Here is a 26,290-nt window from a genome sequence, read left to right on the forward strand (position 1 = left end):
TCTGCTTAGGCTGAGGTCATGATCTCAGGGTCCTGGGATCGAGGCCCACATCAGGCTCCCTGCTCAGTGGGGAGTCTGCATCTTCCTCTCCCTCTACCCCTCCTCACTGTTTGTGTGTGCTCTCTCTCTCTAAAGTAAATAAATAAAATCTTTTTTAAAAATTTAAAAAATAAAGTTAACCCATTATTTGTGCTATTTATATCTTACTAATATGTAAGTGAAAACCTAGATCCAAAAGACTAAAGCTGAACCTTCACCCCAAAACAAAAACGAAATAAAATGAGTAACTTGAGATTTAGGTCATATAGTTTAAGCCAACACACATAGGAGGAGAGAGGGAAAGAGCAAAGCTGAGTGCCAGAACACATTCAGTCAGGGTCATGTTTATACAAAGAGTGTAGTGGAAAGTCAGGAAAAGTGCCATAGGATTCACGTGTGCATCTGGACACACCAGATCCCTCCATGACACATCTAATAATGAAGAGCTCAGGGAGGAGGCCATTGCTGTCACTCCAGTTTCAGAAGCTCCATGTCAAAAAGGAGAGTGGCATTTGGTGGGATGATGACTGGGTGCCCAGTGGCACCACACCATAAATGTAGTCCAGAGAGATAGTCAGTTTGGCTCTCTGACCCACATTCATGTGGGCAACCCCTTCTTCTCAGCCTCAGATCACCTACTTAGCATAAACCTAAAGAGCTTGTTTCTGTCCCTGGAAGAATCAAATTTCTTTCCATCTTCAAGTATCTCCAGAAGTGCACCATGTAGGTCTGACCATGCTTGGGGAAAGTGAACCCGACTCCAGGGAGATGGTCTCCCCTACACTCCCATGGCAGCCACCACGGCACACACTGGTCAGGCAGGCTGACCAACAGGTGACCTGGGGGTGGCTCCCTGGCTCTCAAAAGTTGTTGTTGTTTTAAGTAAGCTCAATGCCCAATGTGGGGCCTGAAATCAGGACTCAGAGATCAAGAGTCACATGCTCCACCAACTGAGCCAGAGAGGTGCCCTTACTTCTCTACTCATTTTAATGGGTTTTGTCCTCCTAAATTTAGAGATTGGGGATCAAAGGCTAGAGGTGGGCAATGAAAGAAAATGTGAAGGTTGATGTTCTATTGGAATCACAGTTGTAGAAATGTCAGGGATAACATCATCCATCATATCCTCATCTCTAAGGATGGGCAAATCAACAAGCAATGAAGGGTCTCCAGGTAGCCCACAGTTCCTGACAAAGTAGTGACCTTGAATTCACCATCTGACTCCATCAAATATTTATTGCTGGACTGCTCTGGCAATCCCATTCTGAGTAGACTCTATGAGGGAATGATAAGACATTCAAAAACAAAGTGAGAGACTTTATTACAATAAAGAACTATCTTAGGGCAGGAATTATGCCTTACTAAGCATTTTATTTCTACAGCCCAGCACAGTGTATTCTATAGGTAAAATATTAAATAAATATCCTATTTACGAATCTCTTCCTTTACTTCATAAATGTTTATTGATCAGCTAATATATGCCACTTTTCTACTTTGTGAGGATACACAAAAAAGAAAAATATCACTGCCCTAATGGAACTTAAAGTCTACTGTCAATGAGAAAAAAGTCTTGCAGAGGGGTTAACAAATTTGGTTTCTGATTTCCTCCAGTCCTCTCCCTTAAACTGAGATCTATCCAATCTATACATCTCTTCTGAGAGTCACAATGCTTTGCATGACTACAACCAGCTCCCTATGCATCAGAAGTGACAGGGAACTGGATCCTTGATGGGCCAATCCAGTCACTCATCCATCAGCCACAGTGACTACATCAGTGATTGGGGTGTCTTAATCAAGCCACCAATCTTTTTCTTTCCCCATGTTTTTTCAAACTGGCATTGGAACTGAGAAAGTAAATTAATCCCCAATTTGGTGAGCTAAAGAAAACATGTTTCTTAATACATAGTGAAAAAATTTGACTGATAAAAACCACATTTTCTTGAGATCTTCCTAGGGAAAACCTATATGTTATATATTGGGCCTGCACAAGCACATAAAACTAACAAGCAAAAAGTTAAACTCATCAAGAAGGAAGACAAAAAAAGGGGGGGGATAGTTAACCCTCAGACTTTACTAAATAAAATATTTTTAATTACATTAAGTCAAAATAGAGTAACATTAAACATATTTTAAGGCAAAGCCAGCATATCTACTAATAAATTTGACTTCAAAAATAAAAAGGGTATATTAATGTATCAAAAGTAGTAAAACATTTGTCAAACCCCACAGAATGTATAACACAAAAAGTGAACCCTAATGTGGACCCTACCTAGAGACTATAGTTGAAAATAATGCATCATTATTGGTTCATCTGTTGTAACAAATGTACCGTACCAATGCAAAGTGTTAATAGGAAATTATGGGGAGAGGGAGGAAGGATATGGAAATACTCTGGATTTTTCAGGCAATTTTGCAATAAACCTAAAACAGCTCTTAAAAAATAAAAATTGTTTATAAAAAAAAAAAAGAATGAAGTACTGGTACATGCTACAACATGGATGAACGCTAAAAATACTATGTTAAGTAAAAAAAAAAAAAAAAAGCCAGACACTAAAAAATCCATATATTTTGTGATTCCATTTATATGAAATATCTAGTATAGGCAAATTCATAGAGAGGAAATAGTGGTTGCCAGGGCTGGGGAAAAGAGAAAATGGGTAGTGACTGCTTAATAATTATGGAGTTTTCTTCTGGAGTAATAATCTAGAACTGGATGCTGATGATGGTTGGACAATATCGTGAAGGTATAAATACCACTGAATTGTATACTTTAAAATGGCTAAAATGAGTTTTATGTTATGTGTATTTCACTATTGAAAATTTTAAAAACTAAGTAAAATAAATGTGTAAATACTAGTGGAAGAATAATACATAGCTTCAAACATAAACATATGAGTTTAAAAAACAGAGAAAAAATACTATGAGCCAAAAGAGACACTCCAGGATGCGACAGGTGAGTGATGACCATGATGGCTGCCACCCTAAAAGACAGCAGAGTGTTACTAGTAGGTATTCCTCATTCTCACTTCAGAAGATTTCAAGACTTTTTCCAAGTCTTTCTTTTCCCATATTCTTTCTTCTTCCACTTATAGTTTCTCTTCTTTAATTCATTATAGTTTTAAAATATTCCTACCATGTGTTGTATTTATTGCTTCTGTTTATTTTGTAATTATTGATTTTAATTGTGCATTTTTTATTCTAAAAGTAAAATTGACACCTTCGTATACACAATATAAAATTAATTTTTCTCTTTTTTCCAGCTTTATTGTGAAATAATTAACACATATCACTATATAAGTTTAGGGTGTACAGCATGATGATTCAATTTGTATATATTGTGAATTGATTACCACAATAGACTTAGTTACCATCTATCATCTCATATAGATACAATGAAAAGAAATTAATTTTCTCCTTGGACTAGAATTTCTTCTTCTTTACATTTTTTAAATATGAGTAAAGTCGACACACAATGTTACATTAATTTCAGGTGTACAACATAGTGATTTGACACATCTATAGGTTATGTAGTGCTCACAAGAGTAGCTATCATCTGTTACCGTACAACACTATTACAATATTATTGACTATATTCCCTATGCTGTACCTTTTATTCTCATGACTTATTCATTCCATAACTGGAAGTCTGTACTTCCCACTCCCCTTCACCCATTTTACCCATCCCCGTACCCTCTCCTTTCTGGCAATCATCAGTTTGTTCTCAGTATTTATAGGTCTGATTCTGCTTTTTGTTTGTTTATTCATTTGTTTTGCTTTTAGATTCCACATATAAATGAAATCATATGGTATTTGTCTTCGAATAGAATTTCTAAAATTTTTTTCCACTCCAAATTTCCACTTTCTGAAAAAGTCTGGAATAGGAATTCTACATTTCATATGATATTCAAGATTATATCTCAGTGATCAGATTTCCTCCTTCTACTCAGCTGTATTTTCTCTTACTCTTTTTTAACTGTATTTCTTATTTCCTCAGCCCCACTGGGAAAATTCTCACCTTCATAAAGAAACCTATAAATAATCTTTCCTTGCATTTCCTTCTCTAGGCCTAATTGCATTTCTCATTGGATTTTCTAAGAATCTTTGGTCATCACATATCAGGTTGTGATTGGTGGCAGGATTTCAGAGAGCCTGGGATAGGATAGTTCTCTGAAGGGATCAGTCTCCAGATCAAATCTGAAGCCAGAGTGACATTAAAGCATCTTGATTTGGTAGCTGGAGGATGGTGTGAGCCCCTTTAGGCAGCTGGTGAAAGAAGAAGACTGGGACTTGGACTATAATCCTTGTTTCCAGAATCTAAGGTTGTTTATTCCCTTGGAGGTGTTACAAAATCTCCTGGGTGTAGGAAAGATGTCAGGAGAACCCACATTAAGGGATTAAAGAATGAAGACGGTGTATAGAGTTTCAGAGAAGAAAAGTGTAGATAGAGCACTTGTTGGTCATGTTATAAAGAGAGGTATCCAGAGGCTAGTCAAGGAAGATTTTGACCCTTCCAGGAGCCATCTTTAGGGAGAGGAGGCTTGGAGGAAAGGTAATGGCCCAGTACTGGTTTCCATAGCAACTCATTGTCTGAACACATTCTCAGGTGACAGAGGGATGACTCCCTCCCTCCCTATATTGCCCTTGGCAATACCTGGGACCTATACTCTCTTGTTCCCAACCTCCATTTCTCAGTACCATCTCCCTGACATGAGCCCCTCCTGGCCTGGTCCATTGAACAAGCTCTGTTGGATGTATGGCTGTATGAATGTTCATGGGTCACATGCTTGTATCCCTCAGAAAGGATCAGTCCTGGGTGAGCTGTATTTGGATCCAATGTCACATTCACTGTAGAGAAAGAAAATCCATTCTGATGATAACCAATGTGTGGAGTATTTTAAAATATAAATTCCATTATATCAACATCCAAACAGGCAAACCAAAGTTATAGTGACATAAGAGATTTGAAGTGAAGGAACTTTATAGGGCACACAAAACAACCTATCAACACATAGAAGTCCTTCATCCATAGAGCAAGAATCACCAATAAGCAAGTCACCGTATTTTTAAAGATCTTAGTGAAATGTTCATGCCAACAGCATCTCAGTCAGGTCTCAGCTCTCACCCTTGAAAGCATGGATGGCTATGCGACTTTTTTCTTCTTCTCCCTTAAGTAGATCAGTTGGGAATGTTCACTGGGGGATCAAATTATTGTTTAATCCCTTTGCTTCTATTATCACTGTAAACTCTGATATCATTCAGCACTGATCCTCCACTACATGAATGTAAGCCATGGACTCTCATGTTTCATTAATTACTGAATGTTCACTGAATGCTTCCCCTATGTGACTGCTGAAAAAAGAGGCTAGGGAAAGTGCACAGCAAGGCTCCCCTACAAAGGATGCTCCATACATGACTATTTACCTGACTTACCTTTTTTACAGCTCCTCCTCTTGACCAGGCCTACAATTGCAGCAAGAAGTAATAGCCAAATAAGCACTATCTTCCATGAAAAACTCATCATGGGCTCTAAAATGGAAAACCCAAAATCCCATTAAATCACGAAACTGGGAAAATTCCAAGATCATTCTTTTTATGAGCAGCTCCTGAGCTAGAGAGGAAGGTGAGAAGTGGGTCTCTCACGGAGGAAGCTGATCTGTTCCTCTCTATTCTGCAGAACTTGAGGGGAGACCCAAAGTTTATGCTAGCTTTACTGTTTGCTCCTGTCAGAAATACACACACACACACACACACACACACATTTCTTTCCTGTCTCTTCCAATTACATCACCACCATCACTGGAATAACAAGGGTAGGAAAAGGATAAAATTACCTAATCCACAGGCGTGAAGATGGTGTTAAGGAAAACTAGTTTCTAATCCCAAAGACAATCCACAATAAAGAAAAAAAAAAGTGATATTGGTTTCACATCAGAAGAAGAGAGTTTGTCCTTACAGTGATGGTAGAGTCAAGTCTTAGAAGTTAGTGTATATGCAACAATATAACCTTAAGGCTTTAGTCAAGGGATGTCAGTAGGATCTCCAGGTATCCTGAAGACCATTTTTGTAAGAGATAGCAGGTGATTTTATCAGAGAGAAGAAAATAAAAATTTAAAAACAGTAGAGCAATAAAATGTAAGTCTGGGTTTGCCTTCATATGCATTTCCCAAAGTTGAGAGGAACACATGGAGTCACCAACCTGAAAGAAAAAAAGTAGCCATTTTCTCCTCATCAAGAAGGGAGTTACTAATGGAACAAGTTACGTTCACGAAAGAGCTGTTTGTGACCAATAGAGATGTCTCCACATGGAACAACCTGTGCCTGTCTTCAGTCAGAACCTCTGAAAATGATGGTATTATCTTTCCTTCCATGTCCTTCCATTGCACATGGGGCTCTGGGAACCACCCTTCTGAACTGCATATCAGCTCTATTTCTCCATCCTTCTGTTCCTTTACAGTGATCAGTGGGGAAGAACCCAGACCTGGGGAATAAAGATCAAGGAACAAAACCTAGAGTGTCTGCAAGTGGTTATATGGTCAGTAACTTCACTGAGAGGAAAGAGGGGAAAGTCTTGGCTGAGAGAACAAAGCTTATAGTGGAATTATACTCCACTTAGGGATGAGACTAGCTGGAATGGCTTCTAGTTTTGTTATGTTTGGTTTATTTTTATTTTTTGTATTCCTAAAGTCATCCTCAGATAGAGTCACAGGAAAAGTAAATTTTAAATCCAATCTTTTCTCTTCTGTATCTGAAAACAAAATAGCTTTGACCAAGACATGAATCACATGGACAGGATTAAAGAAAGTGAGTAAAAGAATATCCTCAAATATCAAGATTTTATAAACATGTACATCCAGTGGCAGAAAATAATAGAGTCCATTTAACTTCTCAATATGTACCCCTGTGGATATTTCATGAATATGTTTATGAATTGAGACCCAAAATCAATTGGAGAAACAAATCAATTATCCAAAATGTTGGCCTATGTCTTCAATGGTATTTGCTAACCTTGAAAAATCAATTCTTACTCACAAATATAAACAGTGGGAAATTATGATGCAGGGAGTGATTTTGTCTTTCTTCTTCCATCCTGCCAGTTCTGTTGATACTATTTTTGCTTTTATGTGGATATAGGTTAGTCTTCACATAATTATACTTCCTAGTAACTATACATTGTTCAGAATTTTAAGAACACTCTGAAATAATGAGTCTTATGTAGAGTTATGGAGTAAAATTCTCAAATTTCACTAAATGTGTGGTCATTTTACAGAGATCTTGGGAAGTGTACAATTTCCATACCCAGAGAATTAAATCTGGTCCATGTGAGTTTGTGAACTTTAAGTATGTACTACAGTTCTTATGCATCAGAGTGTTCAATATAAATTTGACAAGTGAATGGACATTCCAAAAATTTCAGGTACCAGGGAAAATTTCCAGGAACTAGCATGTTAAAGCAGTAGGAACAAAGGTTGAATCAAAAACATCTGGAATCCTTACCTACTATCTTCAGATCCAAACTGGCCTCCTGATAGACACCATCTTTTTCAAAAAGGCACCGGTACTGCCCATTATCTGACGTTGTGGCATTGTGTATCTGCAGGGTCAGTATCCCCTCATCAATGGCATCACTCACCAACACTGTCCTCCCTCTATATTCTTCCATCTGCTCTTCAGTCACATGTCCCCCATCCGCATACACGTAAACAGCAGGATAACGGTGTGATTTGACCCACCTCACCTCCATGCTCTGTGCATTAGTCTTTGGGGACAGGTAACAGGTTAATTGTATGTCTTCTCCCACTCTGACAAGGATGGGCTGGGGAGGTCCAATCACTTCTAAGGAAGCTATGAAATACAACAGACAAAACGCAATGAAAGACACAAAATGGAGCAAATAGTGTCATCAGTAAGAAAATCTCAAGTGGGGTTTAGAACCCAGGGGCATCTCAGGGGAGCTGTGAGGCACAAGGTCATCCTTTAGAGAGGGGGAGATTTGGTCGAATCAGGATAGAGCTTGTCCCTGGAAAAAAAGAACCATTAATGGAACCCACACCTGCCTTGACCTACTTTAATCAGATTACAGCCCAATAAAATAATTTTGCAATTACTACTCCTAGAATAAAATAATATTTTATCACTTCACGTCAGTATGAGCTCCTTAAACTACTTCTCAATCAGTGTATGCCTCAGTTTCTTAAACTGTGAAATAAATATATCACTCCCTTCTGGAGTTAAGCAAAATCATCTATATAAAGCTCTTGGATGACTATGCAGTGTGAGTGGAGGCATGCAGACCGTGAAACTTGAGGGCACTGAGGCTAATCCTTCTGCCTTGTTAATGATAAGGGATAAAAATGAGTTTCAGGTGGATTTTTAGTAATTAAATGTGAAGGAACCTTCCCCTGGTTTGATTTTTATAACACCTTATAAGTCAGATCCAGCCTCCATGTTTTGGTTCTGTGAGGTCCCACATATGTGGAGCTCTAAACACACACCAGGTTCAATGTCCTCAGATTATTTTGGAGAAACATTATAAAACCAAGAATTGGGGAGGTTGGCAAAATATAAAACACAAAACAACAATGAATACACAAAAAGTCTAATCCTCCCATTGTGAAAATTGGAGATTTTCTCTGATGGCTTTCCTGGACACAAGCTATGGTACACTTCCAGTTCATCAGGCTCTGGCCATGCTAGTTTTTCTGTTCTAAATTGAGAGTCCTCCTTTCCGATCAAAGGATAAAAATGCTTTCACATAAGTTATGGTCATTTATAATAGAAATACAGGCATAAATTTGTATATTGTTGGATGAGAGTCAATGACAAAAGGCAAAATGTCCTCATTATGTAATTAGCTAAAATCTGCTAGGTACTTCTTTAGAAAGGAAACTTACTGTCAATCAACACAAGCCTAATTTTCAGATTATTCCCTTCTATTCTAGCTAGAATTTGACTCCCAATTATTTCCAGCATTTTGTTTGCTTTATCTTTCAATTTTACCTAAAACAATATCTCCATTGCATATGTATCTGTTAAAATCTGGAGACAAAAGTAGGAGTCAGAAAAAATGAACTAGGGATTAGTCTGTTGTTATTTCTCCTTCCACGTATTTTACAGTAAATTACTTAATAAAACAGACAATTTCCTTATCTCCATTACCCATATGAGTAGGCGCATGATAGATATATGAAACACCTGTTATTCCAGAATCCAAGTAAAAAATAAAGTTGGAAGTATGGGGAAAAAATCATGCAGCCCAATCTGTTAATAAGTGATATTCTTCTAGAATACAAGCTCCTTGAGAGAAGCTCTGCATAATCTCATTTCTTTATATACTTTTGTATATATCGTGGGCCTTCCACACAATTTGTGCTCACATTTATTGTTTTGTTCTATTATTGGGGTATTGTATGTATGTTACTGAAAGGCCCTCTGAATATTCACTGAAAATTAAATCCTCTCTGGAGTGTGCAGTTCACTGAATATACATCAATTCCTTGAAACATGATAATCCCATCATCATGTCATATAATCCTCTTTTAATCAGCATATTCAATTAAGTGGGTTATCTCATTTCCTCAATATGCTATATTTTTATATCATATAATATTATATTAATATCATATCATATCATATCCAGTGTAGAGCTTAATACTACATCAGAGATTAAATTCAACATGTTCATTTTGAAGATGAGGGAAATAGAGACCAATGATTTACAAAAATCACACATAAGTGATTAAGAACTTGCACTCTTAAGCCAGATTAGAGGGCAAATATCACAATTTCTCAATGGTTTCCCACAAACCACATATATCTATAAGATTCTGCCAGCTGTAAAATGAGGATAAATCTATTAACTTTTATAATTATTGTAAGAAAAAGAAATAATCTCTGTAAAGCATTTAGCATCCCACCTGGCATATAATTAATATTTCTTAAAACTAGTCATTATTTTTATAAGATTATTTGATGAAGGGGAATGGTAGGGGTGGGCTAGATGAGTGATGGGCATCAAAGAGGGCACTTGCTGTGATGAGCACTGGGTGTTGTATGTAAGTGATGAATCACTGAATTCGACTCCAGAAACCAATATTGCACTGTGTGTTAACTAACTAAAATTTAAATTAAAAAAAAAAAGATTATTTGCCAGAGTGAGAACTGGAATTCCAGTCCTAGGACTTCTATAGCAAGCTCAGTTTGCCAGCAGCCAACTGCAGTGAGTCCTTGTCTCCAAGTTCTAATTCATGAGGATAATACAGAGGTAGATGTGAAACTCCTGGTATTCTCAATCAACAACCCTCAAAGTTCCTAAGGGTATAGATCTGTAACCCCCACCTAACAGGGAGCCAAGGGGAGCTCCATATTTTCATCATGTTTTACTGTGGTCCCAGAAGGTCAGCACAACTAGGAACAACACAACACCCGATTGTATTGTGTGTACTGGGTCTCCAGTGGACATGTCAGAGTGGTTCAAATAACTCAGAGGTGTGACTCTTCACTCGCTGTGGGTTTTTCATAGATGGCTTTTATGATATTGAGGTATGTACTCTCCATCCCTGCACTGTGAAGAGTTTTAATCAAGAAAGGATGCTGTACTTTGTCAGATGCTTTTTCTGCGTCTATTGAGAGGATCATACAGTTTTTGTCCTTTCTTTTATTAATGTAGTGTATCACATTGATTGATTTGCAGATGTTGAACCAACCTTGCAGCCCAGGAATAAATCCCACTTTCTCATGGTCAATAATCCTTTGAATGTACTGTTGGATCCTATTGGCTCGTATTTTGGTGAGAATATTTGCATCCATATTCATTGGATATTGGTCTGTAATTCTCCTTTTTTGTGGGGAGCTTTTGCACAGCAAAGGAAACAATCAACAAAACCAAAAGACAATCAACAGAATGGGAGAAGATATTTGCAAAGGACATATCAGATAAAGGGCTGGTATCCAAGATCTATAAAGAACTTCTCAAGCTCAACACCCGAAGAACAAATAATCCAATCAAGAAAGGTGCAGAAGACATGAACAGACATTTCTGCAAAGAAGACATCCAAATGGCCAACAGACACACGAAAAAGTGCTCAACATCACTCAGCACCAGGGAAATACAAATCAAAACCACAATGAGATATCACCTCACACCAGTCAGAACGGCTAAAATTAACAAATCAGGAAACGACAGATGTTGGCGAGGATGCAGAGAAAAGGGAACCCTCCTACACTGTTGGTGGGAATGCAAACTGGTGCAGCCATGCTGGAAAATAATATACAAGTTCCTCAAATAGTTGAAAATAAAGCTACCCTACACCCCAACAATTGCACTACTGGGTATTTACCCCAAAGATACAAATGTAGTGATCTGAAGGGGCACATGCACCCCAATGTTTATAGCAACAATGTCCGCAATAGCCAAACTATGGAAAGAGCCTAGATGTCCATTGACAGATGAATGGATAAAGAAGATGTGGTGTGTATATATATATACACACACACACACCACATACACACACATATATATATATATATATACACACACACACACACCACATACACAGTGGAATATTATGCAGCCATCAAAAAATTGAAATCTTGCCAATAGCAACAACGTGGATGGAACTAGAGGGTATTATGCTAAGCGAAATAAGTCAATCAGAGAAAGACAATTATCATATGATCTCACTGACATGTGGAATTTAAGAAACAAGGCAGAAGATCATAGGGGAAGAAAGGAAAAAATGAAACAAGATGAAACCAGAGAGGGAGACAAACCAGAAGAGACTCTTAATCTCAGGAAACAAACTGAGGGTTGCTGTAGAGGAGGGGGGTGGGAGGGATGGGGTGGCTGGGTGATGGACATTGGGAAGGGCATGTGTTGTGGTGAGTGCTGTGTATTGTGTAAGACTGATGAATCACAGACCTGTACCCCTGAAACAAATAATACATCATATGTTAATAATTTAAAAAATTAGGGTAGACATTTTGCATGAAAAACAAAACAAAAAAAATAAAGGGATTTTAAAAGTAAAAATAAATAAATAAATAAAATTAAAAAAATAAAGTCTTCCTGAGGGACAGAGACATGTGTCAACCTGCCCCAACACTGGTCCGATCTGTAACTAACAAGTTCTTCTCGTTAAGGTTTCTGTCTGATCATAAGCAGATGCTACGCAGGCAGAAGGGGATCTGACTTGGATGGTATGGCTTACAGGGGTGGAACTTTCCTCAGATTGTGGAGTTACCTTTGACCTTCCTGAGGCCATTCCCTTTATCTTTATGGCCTTGATGGGCTCGAAAGTGTCACACTAGACTCTGGCAGAGATTGGGGTGTGTTTGTACGCTCAACCTCACCTAATCTGCAATAGGCACATGTGCACGCACACAGTCCTATAACCAGTGACTTGAGGGTGAGCAGGATATTGATGGAAAATGAGTGATACAAGGTCATATGCATCTGGGCAGGGAGCAGGCTGCATGGGCCCATATCATGGGCTGGGAGAAAAGGTCACAGGAAGGAGGAAGATGGTAAGGGGGTAAAGGAGAAACTGAAAGAGGCTCAAATATCAGTTGGTTACTTTGTAAACCACTTATCTTTATCTTAGGTACAGTAAAATAATTACAGTCCGACTGTTAAGTAAAAAAAAGAAGAAGAAAAACAGGAAAATGATTGAAGGACCCAGGCAGTGTCCCAGGCTACATCTAGGAAAGTAATGGTTCCTGCCCAGTATGATGAGGTTAGGATCCACTGGGGTGAGGAGAAGGTGCAGAAACCACAGCAAGGCCAGAGTGTTGAGGTGATGGGTGATGATCTCCAGTTACCACAAGGACACTGCCTTCACACTAGAAAGATTTTAAAAGGGCCTCCAGAAGCCCACCATCTGTCCTATACCATCCCTTACACACAAGTAGAGCAGAGATCGTGTCTGTGCCCCTTACAGGCGTCCATCTGAGGCTCAGTGGGTCCCAGTGAACACTTAAAGTCATAGGTTACACAGTGCAAAGGTGCCCGAAGGAGGCTGTGTTGTGCCCGTCCCCTCTGGTACTAACTGAACTTGAGACTTGAAGTCATGCCTCTCTTTCTCATCTGGATTACGAGTTGTCACGGTAGCTCCCACTGGCTTTGTCCAGGGACTATCAATTCCCTTTGGGGCAAGCAGGGTCTCCTTTATACCAGTGCATCCAGTGTCTACTCACCTAGCTCATTCTGGTGTTTCTCTGGAAAAAGAACAAGGATAATATATTAGGGAATTTGACCTAAGGGAAAGGAGAGAAAATATTTAAAAAGAAAAGAAAGCTCTACATTTTATTAAAAAGCTCAGTTCATCACCGGGCTATGGGTATTAAGGAGGGCACGTTCTGCATGGAGCACTGGGTGTTATACGCAAACAATGAATCATGGAACACTACATCAAAACTAATGATGTGATGTATGGTGTCTAGCATAACATAATAAAAAAATAAATGAATAAATAAATATAAATAAAAAGCTCAATTCATAAAAAAGAAATTAGAGAAAAATGTTCTTTCCTGTAGAACACCTAGTGATCCAGCTGTTTTTCCTTTTGTTTGCATAACAAAAAGCCTCTCAGTTCTATTACCTCATGATTGTTTATTTATGCTGATACTTAACATATTGGTATTTAATATCTTGTAAAAATGATACATATTCTTCTTGTAAGTGTATGGAAAGGATAAAAATATACGGACATAGACAATTATCACCTATAATTCAAAACTGAGAGATAAAACATATATAAAGCATTTATAATATGTATTCATATATATATATAATATATAATATATATTCAGCTCCTTTTAACATTCACATGTGACATTTACTTAAAATTCTTTCATATATCCATTTATATGAGTAAGAATAACTATATCCTTATATCTAAATATAGAAGATGTCCCAAAAATCTTAGTGCAGTTTTAAGTTATGGAAAGCCATTATTTTTTACATGATTGGAAATGTTTACAGATAGATAGATACATAGGTAGGTAGATAGATAGACGTCATCTTTATATAAATAGTCCATCATAAGGATTTTTTCAACCATTAAAATCATTTGAAAATACCATTTTTCATCAATGCTATAATTTATAGTCACATTACATACTTAACATTCACTCCACTGTTGTATTGTGCCTTTTTTTTTACTGTTGTTTTTGTTGCTATTTATAAATGAGGCTATAATTAAGATGCTATTATGTAAATAGTTGTCTCCATCTCTGATTATCTTCACATGACAGGTTCCAGAAGCAACTGGCACAATGTGGTATAGGAAAACATTTTAATTGAAAGAATATAGTTTTATTTTCTTTATCATGTGATGCATACTTGTGAGTAAAGAAAATTAGTTCAGAAAGAAGAAAAGGTGGAACTTGAAAATAACTGGAATACCATTAACAATAGCTGTTTAATCAAAATATAGTATATATTTCCAGCCATAAATAGTTTATATGTTTTAATACATATTACTAAATTTTAGATATTTTCCTTAATAAAAAAATACTAGGTGCTATGGAACAGTCCTTTGAACCTTTCCTGTTAATCACTTTGCACATTAGCACATTGGTCCTAGAGGCAGAGCTCTGACCTGGAATGGAGATGACTGAGCTCTTCTCTTCATTGAGGATGGGGTTGTGGATGAAGCAGGACACGGTCTCCACAGAATCATTCCTGACCACAAGAGTGGTTTCCACATAGAACAGGCCATTATCATCTTGGATGGAATGCTCAGAGACAGCCAGCAACTTCTCTCCTGTGATATCTGCCCAATAAACCTGGGGCTCTGGGAACCAGCCTTTTGCAGTGCACACAAGCTGGACTCCACTTTCCACAGGTCCCTCCACGTGGATGTAAGGGGCAGACCCCAGACCTGTGGAGGGAAGATACAGCCCTAAGGCCTGGAGCCCACGGAGGCACAAACCATAGAAACCAAGATCCCGGTGACATTGCTCATAGGGAGAGGGCAGGAGTTCATGGGTCCCAAGTCCTCTTCCCATTCAAATTGGAGTTCATATACACTTTGCTTGTTCCCCATTCTGGATCTTTAAACTTTAGTGTATGAGCCGTCTTTTTCTTCAGATCCAGACAGGAGGAGAATAAGAGAAAGGGACATAATGACATTTTGCTTATGTCACTAGTACTGCCAACAAAGATGTGTTATGATTTATTCATTGAGCTTCCCCATGCCACAAACTCTGTCTGACATTTTAGGTGCTATCTTGACTCTGATTAATTAGAACATTTAATATAAAGCCAGAAATCATCTCCAGGGACTATTCTTTACATTCTTTCTGGTGGTGGTTGTGATCCTGGGTATATAGAATGGGATGCCCCAGGAGGAGCTCTGGTTGCTAAATATTCCTTACAGTCAATGGGAAAATGTTTTTGAGAAATCTTAGTTTTATGTAGTCATGAAATTCTTTCTTTATCCAACACTGCTCTCAAACCCAAACAAAGGGACTATATTTCCCATAGGTGATAAATCTCTATCACTTGGTGGGGAAAGAGAATCACTCCCTTCACCTACAGCCTTAGAAAATGTGTGGCTTATTTTCAAATGTTCCTGATAGTGAACAGCTGCCTTCCTCTCTCCATATCTCAGAAATACATAGATTCTTTCATCCATCTTCGATCACCTGTAACATAACTATAATAATCATAGTCACGGGTGTTAAGAAAAAATGGTGTTAGGAAAGAGCCTTAGTGTGAGTCAGAGATGGTAACATCTCCAGAGAACTATTTCCCTGAGAAGGTCAGTGGATTTGCCTGATTTTCTCTTTAGCATATGGGAGAGTTATTCTTGCCAGGGAACTAGATGATTATTTACTTTTCAGATATGCATTTTTCCCCAGAACAGATCCTTTTTCTCAACTGTTTCCCACTTTGCTACTACAAAAGCATCAGGCAAAATCCTGTCATTCACAGTGGGTATGTCCAAATGCATCTGGAGTCCCCAATTCATTGAACACTAATATTTAATAATCTCCATAAAAGCACAGTTCTTAACCTCTTTGTTCCCAGCACTAGTTTTCTCACAGGAGGCATTCCAGAAAGAAACATAATTTGCACACTTGGTTATTGCATATTGGAGTTTGGGTAGAGAACAACGCATTCCATTGAGATATGGTTGCTGGGCAGTCAGCTAGATTCACTCACTCAGTGATTGACTTGCCCTAACACATCAGCCTGATACAGCACAAATTTGTGCCTCAGTAAAATTGCTAATGACCGCATGTCATGGATTGCAATTAGTGGTCAAGAATAGTCAAAACTGCATAAGTTAAACTTGAGAAGATTGTTTAAGTGAGCTTGGTTTGAAAACTTCAGGATTACTTGTCTTCAAATGAATCAGGACAGAGGACTGGCCATTAGGAATTGCCTTGAGGATTAAAAGGGAATTTTTCAACTAGCAATAGGCTTACCACAAATTAATATACTTCTCCCTCCAAGACTTTGTCTTTTCCAAAATATTCACCTGCTACTTTAACCAGCAAGCTTGTTTCCCCACAATAGTTATTCTCTTGGAAATGGCACCAGTATTGCCCATTATCAGATGGTTGGATGTTGTTTATCTTCAGAGTCACATTTCCCTCATGAATGCCATCCTTTATCAACTCTACCCGGCCTCTGTACTCCTCCATCTGCATCTCAGTCACATCAGCTCCATCCCAGTATACAAACACAGGTGTGCTGGGCTCAGAGCGGTACCATGTCACCTTCGTGTGCATTGTGGTCCTCTTGGGGAGGAGCTGACAGGTTAGTAGGGCATCTTCCCCAATCCTGGCCAGGATTGGATGTGTAGAACCAATCACTCTCCAGTTATCTACAAAACAGAGTGAAAAAGAGGAACCAGGAAATGCCAACTGGAAGATTAATATACTTGCTTTGGGATGTCCAACCTATCAAAATGGAGGCACCTGGAGGAGGGAGGGCTTTATTTTCAATGATTTAGAGAAATCCAGCATGATGGTTTGCACATTTGGCTGTTAAAAAGACAATTCTGTGTAGTACTGAAAATAACATGCAGTTCAAAAATTTGAGTGTTAGTGCTAAATCTGTCACCAGCTGTGTGATTTGGGGAGCAAACCTATTATTTTCAGTGAGATTTGAGATTTGGAATCTCAATTTCTTCATCTTTAAGATACTAAAGCCACCTTCTCTGGGTTGTTTTTATTCTCTAATAAGTTAATGTGTAAATTGATTTTTTACACTGAGAACTTTGTTAGTGATTTGTTTTATATCTTATAGTAATTTATTTTATAGTTAGTGATTCCACTTTATATTGTTAGTGACTGATTTCATAATCATTTTCCTAAAATTTAGGTAATAAATTCATTCATTAGATTTTTCAGCTTTTCAGGATTGCTCTGGTTCTAGGTAAGGACCTGGGATGATTTTTTAACTTTAAAAAATTTTTGGTCTGGAGTAGGCAAGGCTCCAGTTACTGGAGCTTTGTATGTACAATGCAGTTTTGTGCAAGGACATTTTGTGGTAGATTAAGGGCAGTGGCTTGTCTAGACAGTTTGAAACTTTTAATCAAATTTTGAGTCATGTTTGACCTCTTGTCATTATGTGCAAATCGAAGGGATATTTAATAATTCCACATGTTATTATGTTTAATATCTCAAAAGTCATATATATTATATTCTTCCTTATCCTAAAATGCTCCAGAGCTATTTGTACTTTCTCTGCCACATCCAATCATCCTAAGAAGGAAGGAACTTCAACTTGCTCACTTGCTGATGAATATCAAATAGATGCTGGTCAAAAGGTCACTACAGAGCTTAAGTGGAGATCTGCTTCCATTCTTCATTTACGGAATCCACATATGAAGCTAGATCTGAAGTCATTCCATCTGGTTGACTTCTTTTACAGGCTAGGAAATTGCATTATACAGAGGTCAGGACAGCCTCATGTCACATCACGTAGTTTCTGGCAGCCCTCAGTCTGGAGCCTGAGCCTTCTGGTGCCCTGTCCAATGTTTTTTCCACTTCTGCATGTTGTATTTCCTTAGGACTCTGGTATTTCCCCCTGACACTGAATTTTCATAATCCCTTTTTAAGGTACAATTCAGCCACTGAGATTTCCAAATCCATTTCTTGGAAATCTAATTTCTTGTTTCCAAGTATTTTTATGCTGTTTAGTTTGTGGTAAGAAGCAGCCATTTTCCTTGCCACCAAAGTTCTGTCCTGCGTGGAAGCAGGAAAATGGATGAATAACTTAATGTGTTCCAGGTACTTCTTCATGTGCAGCCTCATTTAATCCTAAAGCCTGTCCTAGCCTTTAAGACATAGGCATGTTGTTATTCTTATCACAAAGATGAGGAAACTAAGGCAGAAGGCACTCAAGTCACTTTTTAAGGTAACCCAGCTAGAAGTGGAGGACCCTTTCTGGAACACAGATGCATTGGTTCCTGGACCCCAAGTCCTAATATTGTCCTAGCCCTTTTGATTTGGAACTCTGCATGTGGACTGTATCACTGGGACATTTAGATATACAGTAAAGGGAAAAAGGGTATCCTACCTGGCTGCTTCATGGTGAGCAGTACGAAGAAGAAAGAGGCAACTGCACCAGACAGACTGTATCCTGGAAAATCCACCATTCTCCCTACAGCAAACACAAAAGAAACATATGAGTACACCCAAATGATACTATAATGGAGCAAGGTCACTCTGTTGTTTCCAACAGTTACATAGTCTCAACGAGGAATCAACATAACCCCTCCACAATCAAACAAGGAAATGGACTTGGCTCAATTTCTCTGCAGTTACTGATCATTTCTGACCCCTTACCTCATGTGTTGTACTTTAAACTATTTTTTTTAGGCTTGAGGGAAGATTTCTGATTGAAATGAAAAGCCCTCCTGAGTTCAAGGGACAATAATATTTATATGTTTTTAAAAATCTCCTAAGGTCCATTTATTCTGAGCATGCAGAAATTATATAGTAGGATTCAAATGTTTTTCCTTGCCCTCCTCCCAGCCCCTCCTGCAAAGTTCTTCATCACCACCCTCTCCTAGGTGTACAGGAAAGAATAGGAAGGCTCTGCATCCTCACTCTTCAGCCAGGAAGCCATCGCTAGTGCCTTGGGAGAACCCAAGGGCCAGGGCACACCTTGGAAAGTGAAGGAAAAAGTGGTAGAAATGGGGCTGCAGGAAGAGACCAAGGAAACTACCCTAAATGGCCTTTCAATGTCGTCTTGGAACACAAAGGAATGAGTAAAAGAAATAGCCCAACTGCAGAGATCGGCAAACCCCACATGCCCATTATACCAGCATTATAAAAATGCTTCCACACAGCTAAAAAGTTTTAAAACTACCAGGACAAAAATCAAATGCCAGCTTTAAATTTTGAAAACTGAAAAATTCAGAGTGGAAGAAGCCTAAGACTCATTCCATCTGACATGTCCAGCATTCTCCTGCTTCACACCAACTAGAAGAACCTGTTCAGGAGCAACGATAAGCTGGCGATTGTTTCTCTTTACCCAGAAACTAATACCAGTAAAATTCTATAGGGCAAGGGAAAAGCAGCAGTCACTGAAATAGGGATTATAAACCAAGTGGTTCAGGAGATTATTTATACTCTATTATGACTGCTTTTTATTTTATTTATTTATTTATTTATTTATTTATTTTTAAAATTTTTTTATTTATGACTGCTTTTTAAAATGATGCACACTTTCATCTAAAATACCTCTAGGGAAACTGATACAAGCCCAGCCACAACACTTAGACACACAAGAGCGCTCAAAGATCGATATGAAAATGGGGCCAAGCATTAGGAGACGGCATAGACCATCCGTAGCTCGCCACTGGAGACAGTCACTTCTCCTCTGAATGAAGGAGATTGCTGATGCCTCCTCTTGTGAAAATCAGAAATGTTTTGTTCTACCCAGTAAGAGCAAATACAGCCTGCAAAACTCATGCAGAGCACCATCCCTCAGTCATGTGAACTAAGAAGGACCCACATTTGCTACAAACCAGTTTACAGATGTGTGTTCCTTTAGGTCTTTCATGTTAAAGCAGGGGGAAAACCTACAAATGCAACTAGAAAAAAATTGCTCAAATTAATGAAGCTTTTGAAGAAAGTTGTGAAAATGTACCTTACCCTTCACTGGTGCTCAGAGAGAAATTCATGAGCGAGTATAAACAGGGAGAAAACTGCCTTAGATAGGGTTCTGAATGGGAAAAGGGAGAGTCTTGCCCTTGGAGGGTCTTTTGCAATGCCTGCAGAAATTTGTGGTGGTCACCGCTGGGGAAAGGGGACATCCAATGAGCTGCTACACATCCTACAATTCACAGGAGAACTCCTACAGCAAAGAATTATCCAGCTTAACATGTCATTAATGCCAAGGAAAAACACTACCATAGACCATCTGCTGTCAGTATGCTGAAAATCTTTGGCAGATTTTTACTAAATAAACAACTGGACTTATATTGCAAACTTTAAGTTAAAACATTTTCATTACCAGGTTTTTGACATCTCTATTTTACCATTTGAACATAGGCTGAGAATCTTCTAAAACTGCCATTGGTACTAAATATGGTAAAACTTTGGTATTGTCAAGAGATGTGATCTAATATGTATATGTACCATCGAATGTTCAAAAACCCATGTTTCATTTAATTTTCTGGATAAAGTGTATGTGTTAAGATGGGATGATAAGTGAGTGATAAGTGGTGGTTTGTGTTGAGGCTTTAGGTGAATAACAATTCTGAATTCCAAGGTCTATGCATGTACTGTTAAAATTCACACCAAAGAAAATTACAAATTACTACACGTCATGAATCATTAGAGGTGTTTTTTTTTTCAGTAAAAAACCTCAAATGTTAAATTCTCAAAATGCCAAGTGACCACAGTAATTAACTGGTGAGAATAAATTTATTCAGTTCACAAAGTTTGAAGTTTATATATCTATATTAATTTTAAAAATAGATATAACTGATCATATGTTAACACATTTTTGTAGACAGAAAGCAAAGTAAAATAAGAATTCTAGGAGACAAGGTGACTTTGTGTTTACTTCTGTGACCCCGAGAATCTCACTTTATTTTCTTGAACCTCTCCTGTCTCTCCTCTCTGATGGAGACGCTCGTTCCTAACATTGTTTCCGCTGTGTCATCAGCACATGACAGACAAGCAAGGCCCACAGACATAGCACAACATCATGCATGACAAATGAATAACGTGATCCTGCTGTTCTCAGTTGTAATCTAGTACCCTCACCTGGCCCGCTGCACAGCAATATATGAGGATCACATAAGTTATGGTAGACTTTGAAAAACACGGAGTGGGGTACGAGTATCAGATGCAAGTGGAAGGTATTATGGCAAGTGGCAGAGTTTCCCTGTGGGTGCTGACTGTCCACATGCCCCACTTCCTCATCCTAGTCGACTTCCCCAACTTCCCTGGTCATCCTTCACCAGGGACTCGTCAAGCCACTCACGTGTCTCCTCTCTCCTTCAGCGTAAAACCGGGGGCTGCTGGGTCTTCTCCTCAGTGGGTCTCAGGTGTACCCTTCATCCACACAGCAGGTGTCCAAAGGCAGGTCCGGGTCCTGGGGTGCTGACCAGAGTGAGAATTGTGGGACTGCCAGACAGCATGGAGGTAGACCCCCGGGGCCCCCAGCTTTGGGTGAAGGGAGATTGTGCTGCTTCACCCAAGCTGAAGGGACAGCCTAGTCCAGGAGGCCCACCCTGAACATGAGATTCCAATCAGAATATCATGCTCACCTCCTACCAGCTATAATCCTCAGAAAAGTGAAACTCAGACATGTGGACTTTGACTGGGTTCAGTTATGAGTTCTTCAGGCTTGCAGACACAACTGTGACATTAGCACTCCTCACCAACCTCAGAAAGCCAGGGCACTACTGCTGGGCCCCATTTGACACCCAGTCTCTGCCATCTCCAGTCAGATCCTCACACAGCACCTGGAACTGGAGGTCTGTCCTCACCCTTCTCTCCACCTCCCACATCAGTGTCAAGTTTGCACCTGAATGCAGTTTGCTAGGGCTTAGAGTTAGAAGCAAGATTGAAAAGCAAATGCCCCATCCCTGCTTTTACTGGTGAGAAAACAGAGGCCAGAGAAAGGGATTACCCTCCCAGCATCATGGCACCCAGCCAAGGTCTCATATGTGCAAGTTTATTGCTCTTTTTATCTTGGTTCTTTATCCCCCTTTGCTGAGTCAGATATTGACTCCCAGATACTATGGAAATTTAATAAGCTTCTCAACCAAATGTTTGGGCACAAAAATTATAATGAGTAAGGCTACAGACACTTTTTGGTGTGTGTTCTTGTTTAGGTTAGATTTTCCCTTAAATTCTCCTTAAGTCAATTTTCTTGAATCAGAGCGCAAGTTCCCCTGGGGTTCTGCAGAGATATTCTCAGGGATTCAAGAGTTCTCCAGAATAATTTAAAATTTAATGTTAGGGAGCCTGGGAGACTCAGTCGGTTAAGTGTCTGCCTTAAGCTCAGGTCATGATCCCAGAGTCCTAGGATCAAGTCCAGAATCAGGCTTCCTGCTCAGCGGGGAGTCTGCTTCTCTCTCTGCCTCTCCCCCCGCTCTTGCTGTCTCTCTCTCTCTCTCTCAAATACATAAATAAAATCTTTAAAAAATAAAATAAAATTTAATTTAGATGTTTATTTCAATATAAAATATAAGCATTTGTGATATTATGATGTGATATGGCCTGAGCTGATTTTTTTTCCTGATGTGTCTTCCCTCCCCTGTTATGATAATCCCATATTTGGGCACCTAACTTGAAATTACTATTCTTAATGTAAGATTTTTTCCTTTCATCCTTCAGTATAGATGAAGACCCTTCCCATTGTGGAGAAAGAGGACTTTGTGTCTTTACACTTTCTCTCTCTCAATTTGGTAGATAGGAGAAGTGCCCACTACCTCTGGTTCCCAGAATGGCTACAGTGCCACACACTTCCTTCTCCCACAATAACATGGAAGCAGCAAAGGAAAGTCACCCAAGGCAAGAAGAGGTGGGCCTTGTAAGGCTCAAATATGGAGGGAAAGTTTGCTACTAAGAATGCTGGTGTGGAATGATAGAGCAAGAGGGGAGTGATGTTGTGAAAAGAACAGCCATCATCACCAGTGTGGGAAGGACAGTGACCACCAGGAGGTAAGATGTAAGCAAGACATACGGAGTCATGGTGGAAATATGAGGACAGCCTTCCATACCAACCCCACATCATCTCTACCTTAGGACTTAGAAATAACCCTAGGCAGAGGGCTGTTAAAAATTATTAATTGTTGTGAATGCCACTGAGTTTCCCCAGAAATTACTACCTTAATTCCTCTGCTATAAGACATTATAGTGTTTGACATAAAAATAAGGATAGGTAATAGAAAATACAGAAATTTTTTTTATTATGTTGTGTTAATCACCATACATAACATCATTAGTTTTTGATGTAGCGTTCCATGATTTATTGTTTGCGTATAACACCCAGTGCTCCATGCAGAACGTGCCCTCTTTAATACCCAACACCAGGCTAACCCATCCCAGCACCCCCTCCCCTCTAGAACTCTCAGTTTGTTTCTCAGAGTCCAAGTCTCTCATGGTTCATCTCCCCCTCCAATTCCTCCCCCCTTCATTCTTCCCTTCCTGCTATCTTCCCTTTTTTTTTTTTTTTTTTTAACATATAATGTATTATTTGTTTCATAGGTACTGGTCTGTGATTCAACAGTCTGACACAATTCACAGTGCTCACCATAGCACATACACTCCCCAGTGTCTATCACCAGCCACCCCATCCCTCCCACCCCTCCAGCAACCCTCAGTTTTTTTCCTGAGATTAAGAATTCCTCAATCCTCAATTAAGGATCAACTCCTTAATTTCTCTTTCTTCTGTCTCGTTGTTGGTGTATAGGAATGCCACTGATTTCTGTGCATTGTTTTTATATCCTGCCACTTTACTGAATGCCTGTATGAGTTCTAGCAGTTTTGGGGTGGAGTCTTTTGGGTTCTCCACATAAAGTATCATATCATCTGCAAAGAGTGAGAGTTTGACTTCTTCTTTGCCGATTTGGATGCCTTTTATTTCTTTTTGTTGTCTGGTTGCTGTGGCTAGGACTTCTAATACTATGTTGAATAGCAGGGGTGATAGTGGACATCCCTGCCGTGTTCCTAACCTTAGGGGGAAAGCTCTCTGTTTTTCCCCATTGAGAATGATATTCGCTGTGGGTTTTTCATAGATGGCTTTTATGATATTGAGGTATGTGCCCTCTATCCCTATACTCTGAAGAGTTTTGATCAAGAAACGATACTGTACTTTGTCAAATGCTTTTTCTGCATCTATTGAGAGGATCATATGATTCTTGTTCTTTCTTTTGTTAATGTATTGTATCACGTTGATTGATTTGCAGATGTTGAACCGACCTTGCAGCCCAGGGATAAATCCCACTTGGTCGTGGTGAATAATCCTTTTAATGTACTGTTGGATCCTATTGGCTAGTATTTTGGTGAGAATGTTTGCATCCATGTTCATCAAGGATATTGGTCTGTAATTCTCCTTTTTGATGGGGTCTTTGTCTGGTTTGGGGATCAAGGTAATGCTGACCTCATAAAATGAGTTTGGAAGTTTTCCTTCCATTTCTATTTTTTGGAACAGTTTCAGAAGAATAGGTATTAATTCTTCTTGAAATGTTTGGTAGAATTCCCCTGGGAAGCCATCTGGCCCTGGGCTCTTGTTTGTTGGGAGATTTTTGATGACTGCTTCAATTTCCTTAGTGGTTATAGGTCTGTTCAGGTTTTCTATTTCTTCCTGGTTCAGTTTTGGTAGTTGATACATCTCTAGGAATGCATCCATTTCTTCCAGATTATCTAATTTGCTGGCATAGAGTTGCTCATAATATGTTCTTAGAATTGTTTGTATTTCTTTGGTGTTGGTTGTGATCTCTCCTCTTTCATTCATGATTTTGTTTATTGGGGTCATTTCTCTTTTCTTTTTGGTAAGTCTGGCCAAGGGTTTATCAATCTTGTTAATTCTTTCAAAGAACCAGCTCCTAGTTTCATTGATCTGTTCTACTGTTCTTTTGGTTTCTATTTCATTGATTTCTGCTCTGATCTTTATTATTTCTCTTCTCCTGCTGGGCTTAGGCTTTATTTGCTGTTGTTTCTCCAGCTCCTTTAGGTGTAGGGTTAGCTTGTGTATTTGAGACCTTCTTGTTTCTTGAGAAAGGCTTGTATTACTATATACTTTCCTCTTAGGACTGCCTTTGCTGCATCCCTAAGATTTTGAACAGTTGTGTTTTCATTTTCATTGGTTTCCATGAATTTTTTTTTTTTAAGATTTTATTTATTTATTTGACAGAGAGAGAGAGAGCACAGGTAGGCAGAGCGGCAGGCAGAGGGAGAGGAAGAAGCAGACTCCCCACTGAGCAAGGAGCCCGATGTGGGGCTCGATCCCAGGACCCTGGGATCATGACCTGAGCCGAAGGCAGACGCTTAACGACTGAGCCACCCAGGCGCCCCGATTTCCATGAATTTTTAAAATTCTTCTTTAATTTCCTGGTTGACCCATTCATTCTTTAGTAGGATGCTCTTTAACCTCCATGTATTTGAGTTCTTTCTGACTTTCCTCTTGTGATTGAGTTCTAGTTTCAAAGCATCGTGGTCTGAAAATATGCAGGGAATGATCCTATTCTTTTGGTACCAGTTGAGACCTGATTTGTGACCCAGGATGTGATCTCTTCTGGAGAATGTTCCATGGGCACTAGAGAAGAATGTGTATTCTGTTGCTTTGGGATGGAATGTTCTGAATGTATCTGTGAAGTCCATTTGGTCCAGTGTGTCATTTAAAGTCTTTATTTCCTTGTTGATCTTTTGCTTAGATGATCTGTCCATTTCAGTGAGGGAGGTGTTAAAGTCCCCCATTATTATTGTATTGTTGTCGATGTGTTTCTTTGCTTTTGTTATTAATTGGATTATATAATTGGCTGCTCCCATGTTAGGGGCATAGATATTTACAATTGTTCGATCTTCTTGTTGGATAGAGCGTCCATATAGTGTAGGATATAGTGTCCTTCCTCATCTCTTATTATAATCTTTGGTTTAAAATCTAATTTGTCTGATTTAAGGATTGCCACCCCAGCTTTCTTTTGGTGTCCATTTGCATGGTAAATGGTTTTCCACCCCCTCACTTTCAATCTGGGGTGTCTTTGGGTCTAAAATGGGTCTCTTGCAGATAGCATATCGATGGGTCTTGTTTTTTAATCCAGTCTGATAGCCT

At 39.0% G+C, this 26,290-nt stretch overlaps 1 protein-coding gene across 1 annotated transcript; it reads right to left on the reverse strand.

Moving 5' to 3' along the window:
* Positions 1–507: 507 nt before the first annotated feature.
* BTNL2 (butyrophilin like 2) lies at positions 508–18,647 on the reverse strand. Its single transcript, XM_032398468.1, is given in 11 exon segments — positions 508–585; positions 588–676; positions 679–745; positions 4,688–4,881; positions 5,467–5,562; positions 6,233–6,514; positions 7,531–7,878; positions 13,228–13,248; positions 14,634–14,915; positions 16,521–16,868; positions 18,569–18,647. Coding segments are annotated over 11 exon segments (1,884 nt in total).
* Between the last annotated feature and the right edge of the window lie 7,643 nt (positions 18,648–26,290).

This window comes from Phoca vitulina, unplaced genomic scaffold (genome assembly GCF_004348235.1).
Source record: "Phoca vitulina isolate PV1807 unplaced genomic scaffold, GSC_HSeal_1.0 scaffold116, whole genome shotgun sequence".
Classification (NCBI taxonomy): domain Eukaryota; kingdom Metazoa; phylum Chordata; class Mammalia; order Carnivora; family Phocidae; genus Phoca; species Phoca vitulina.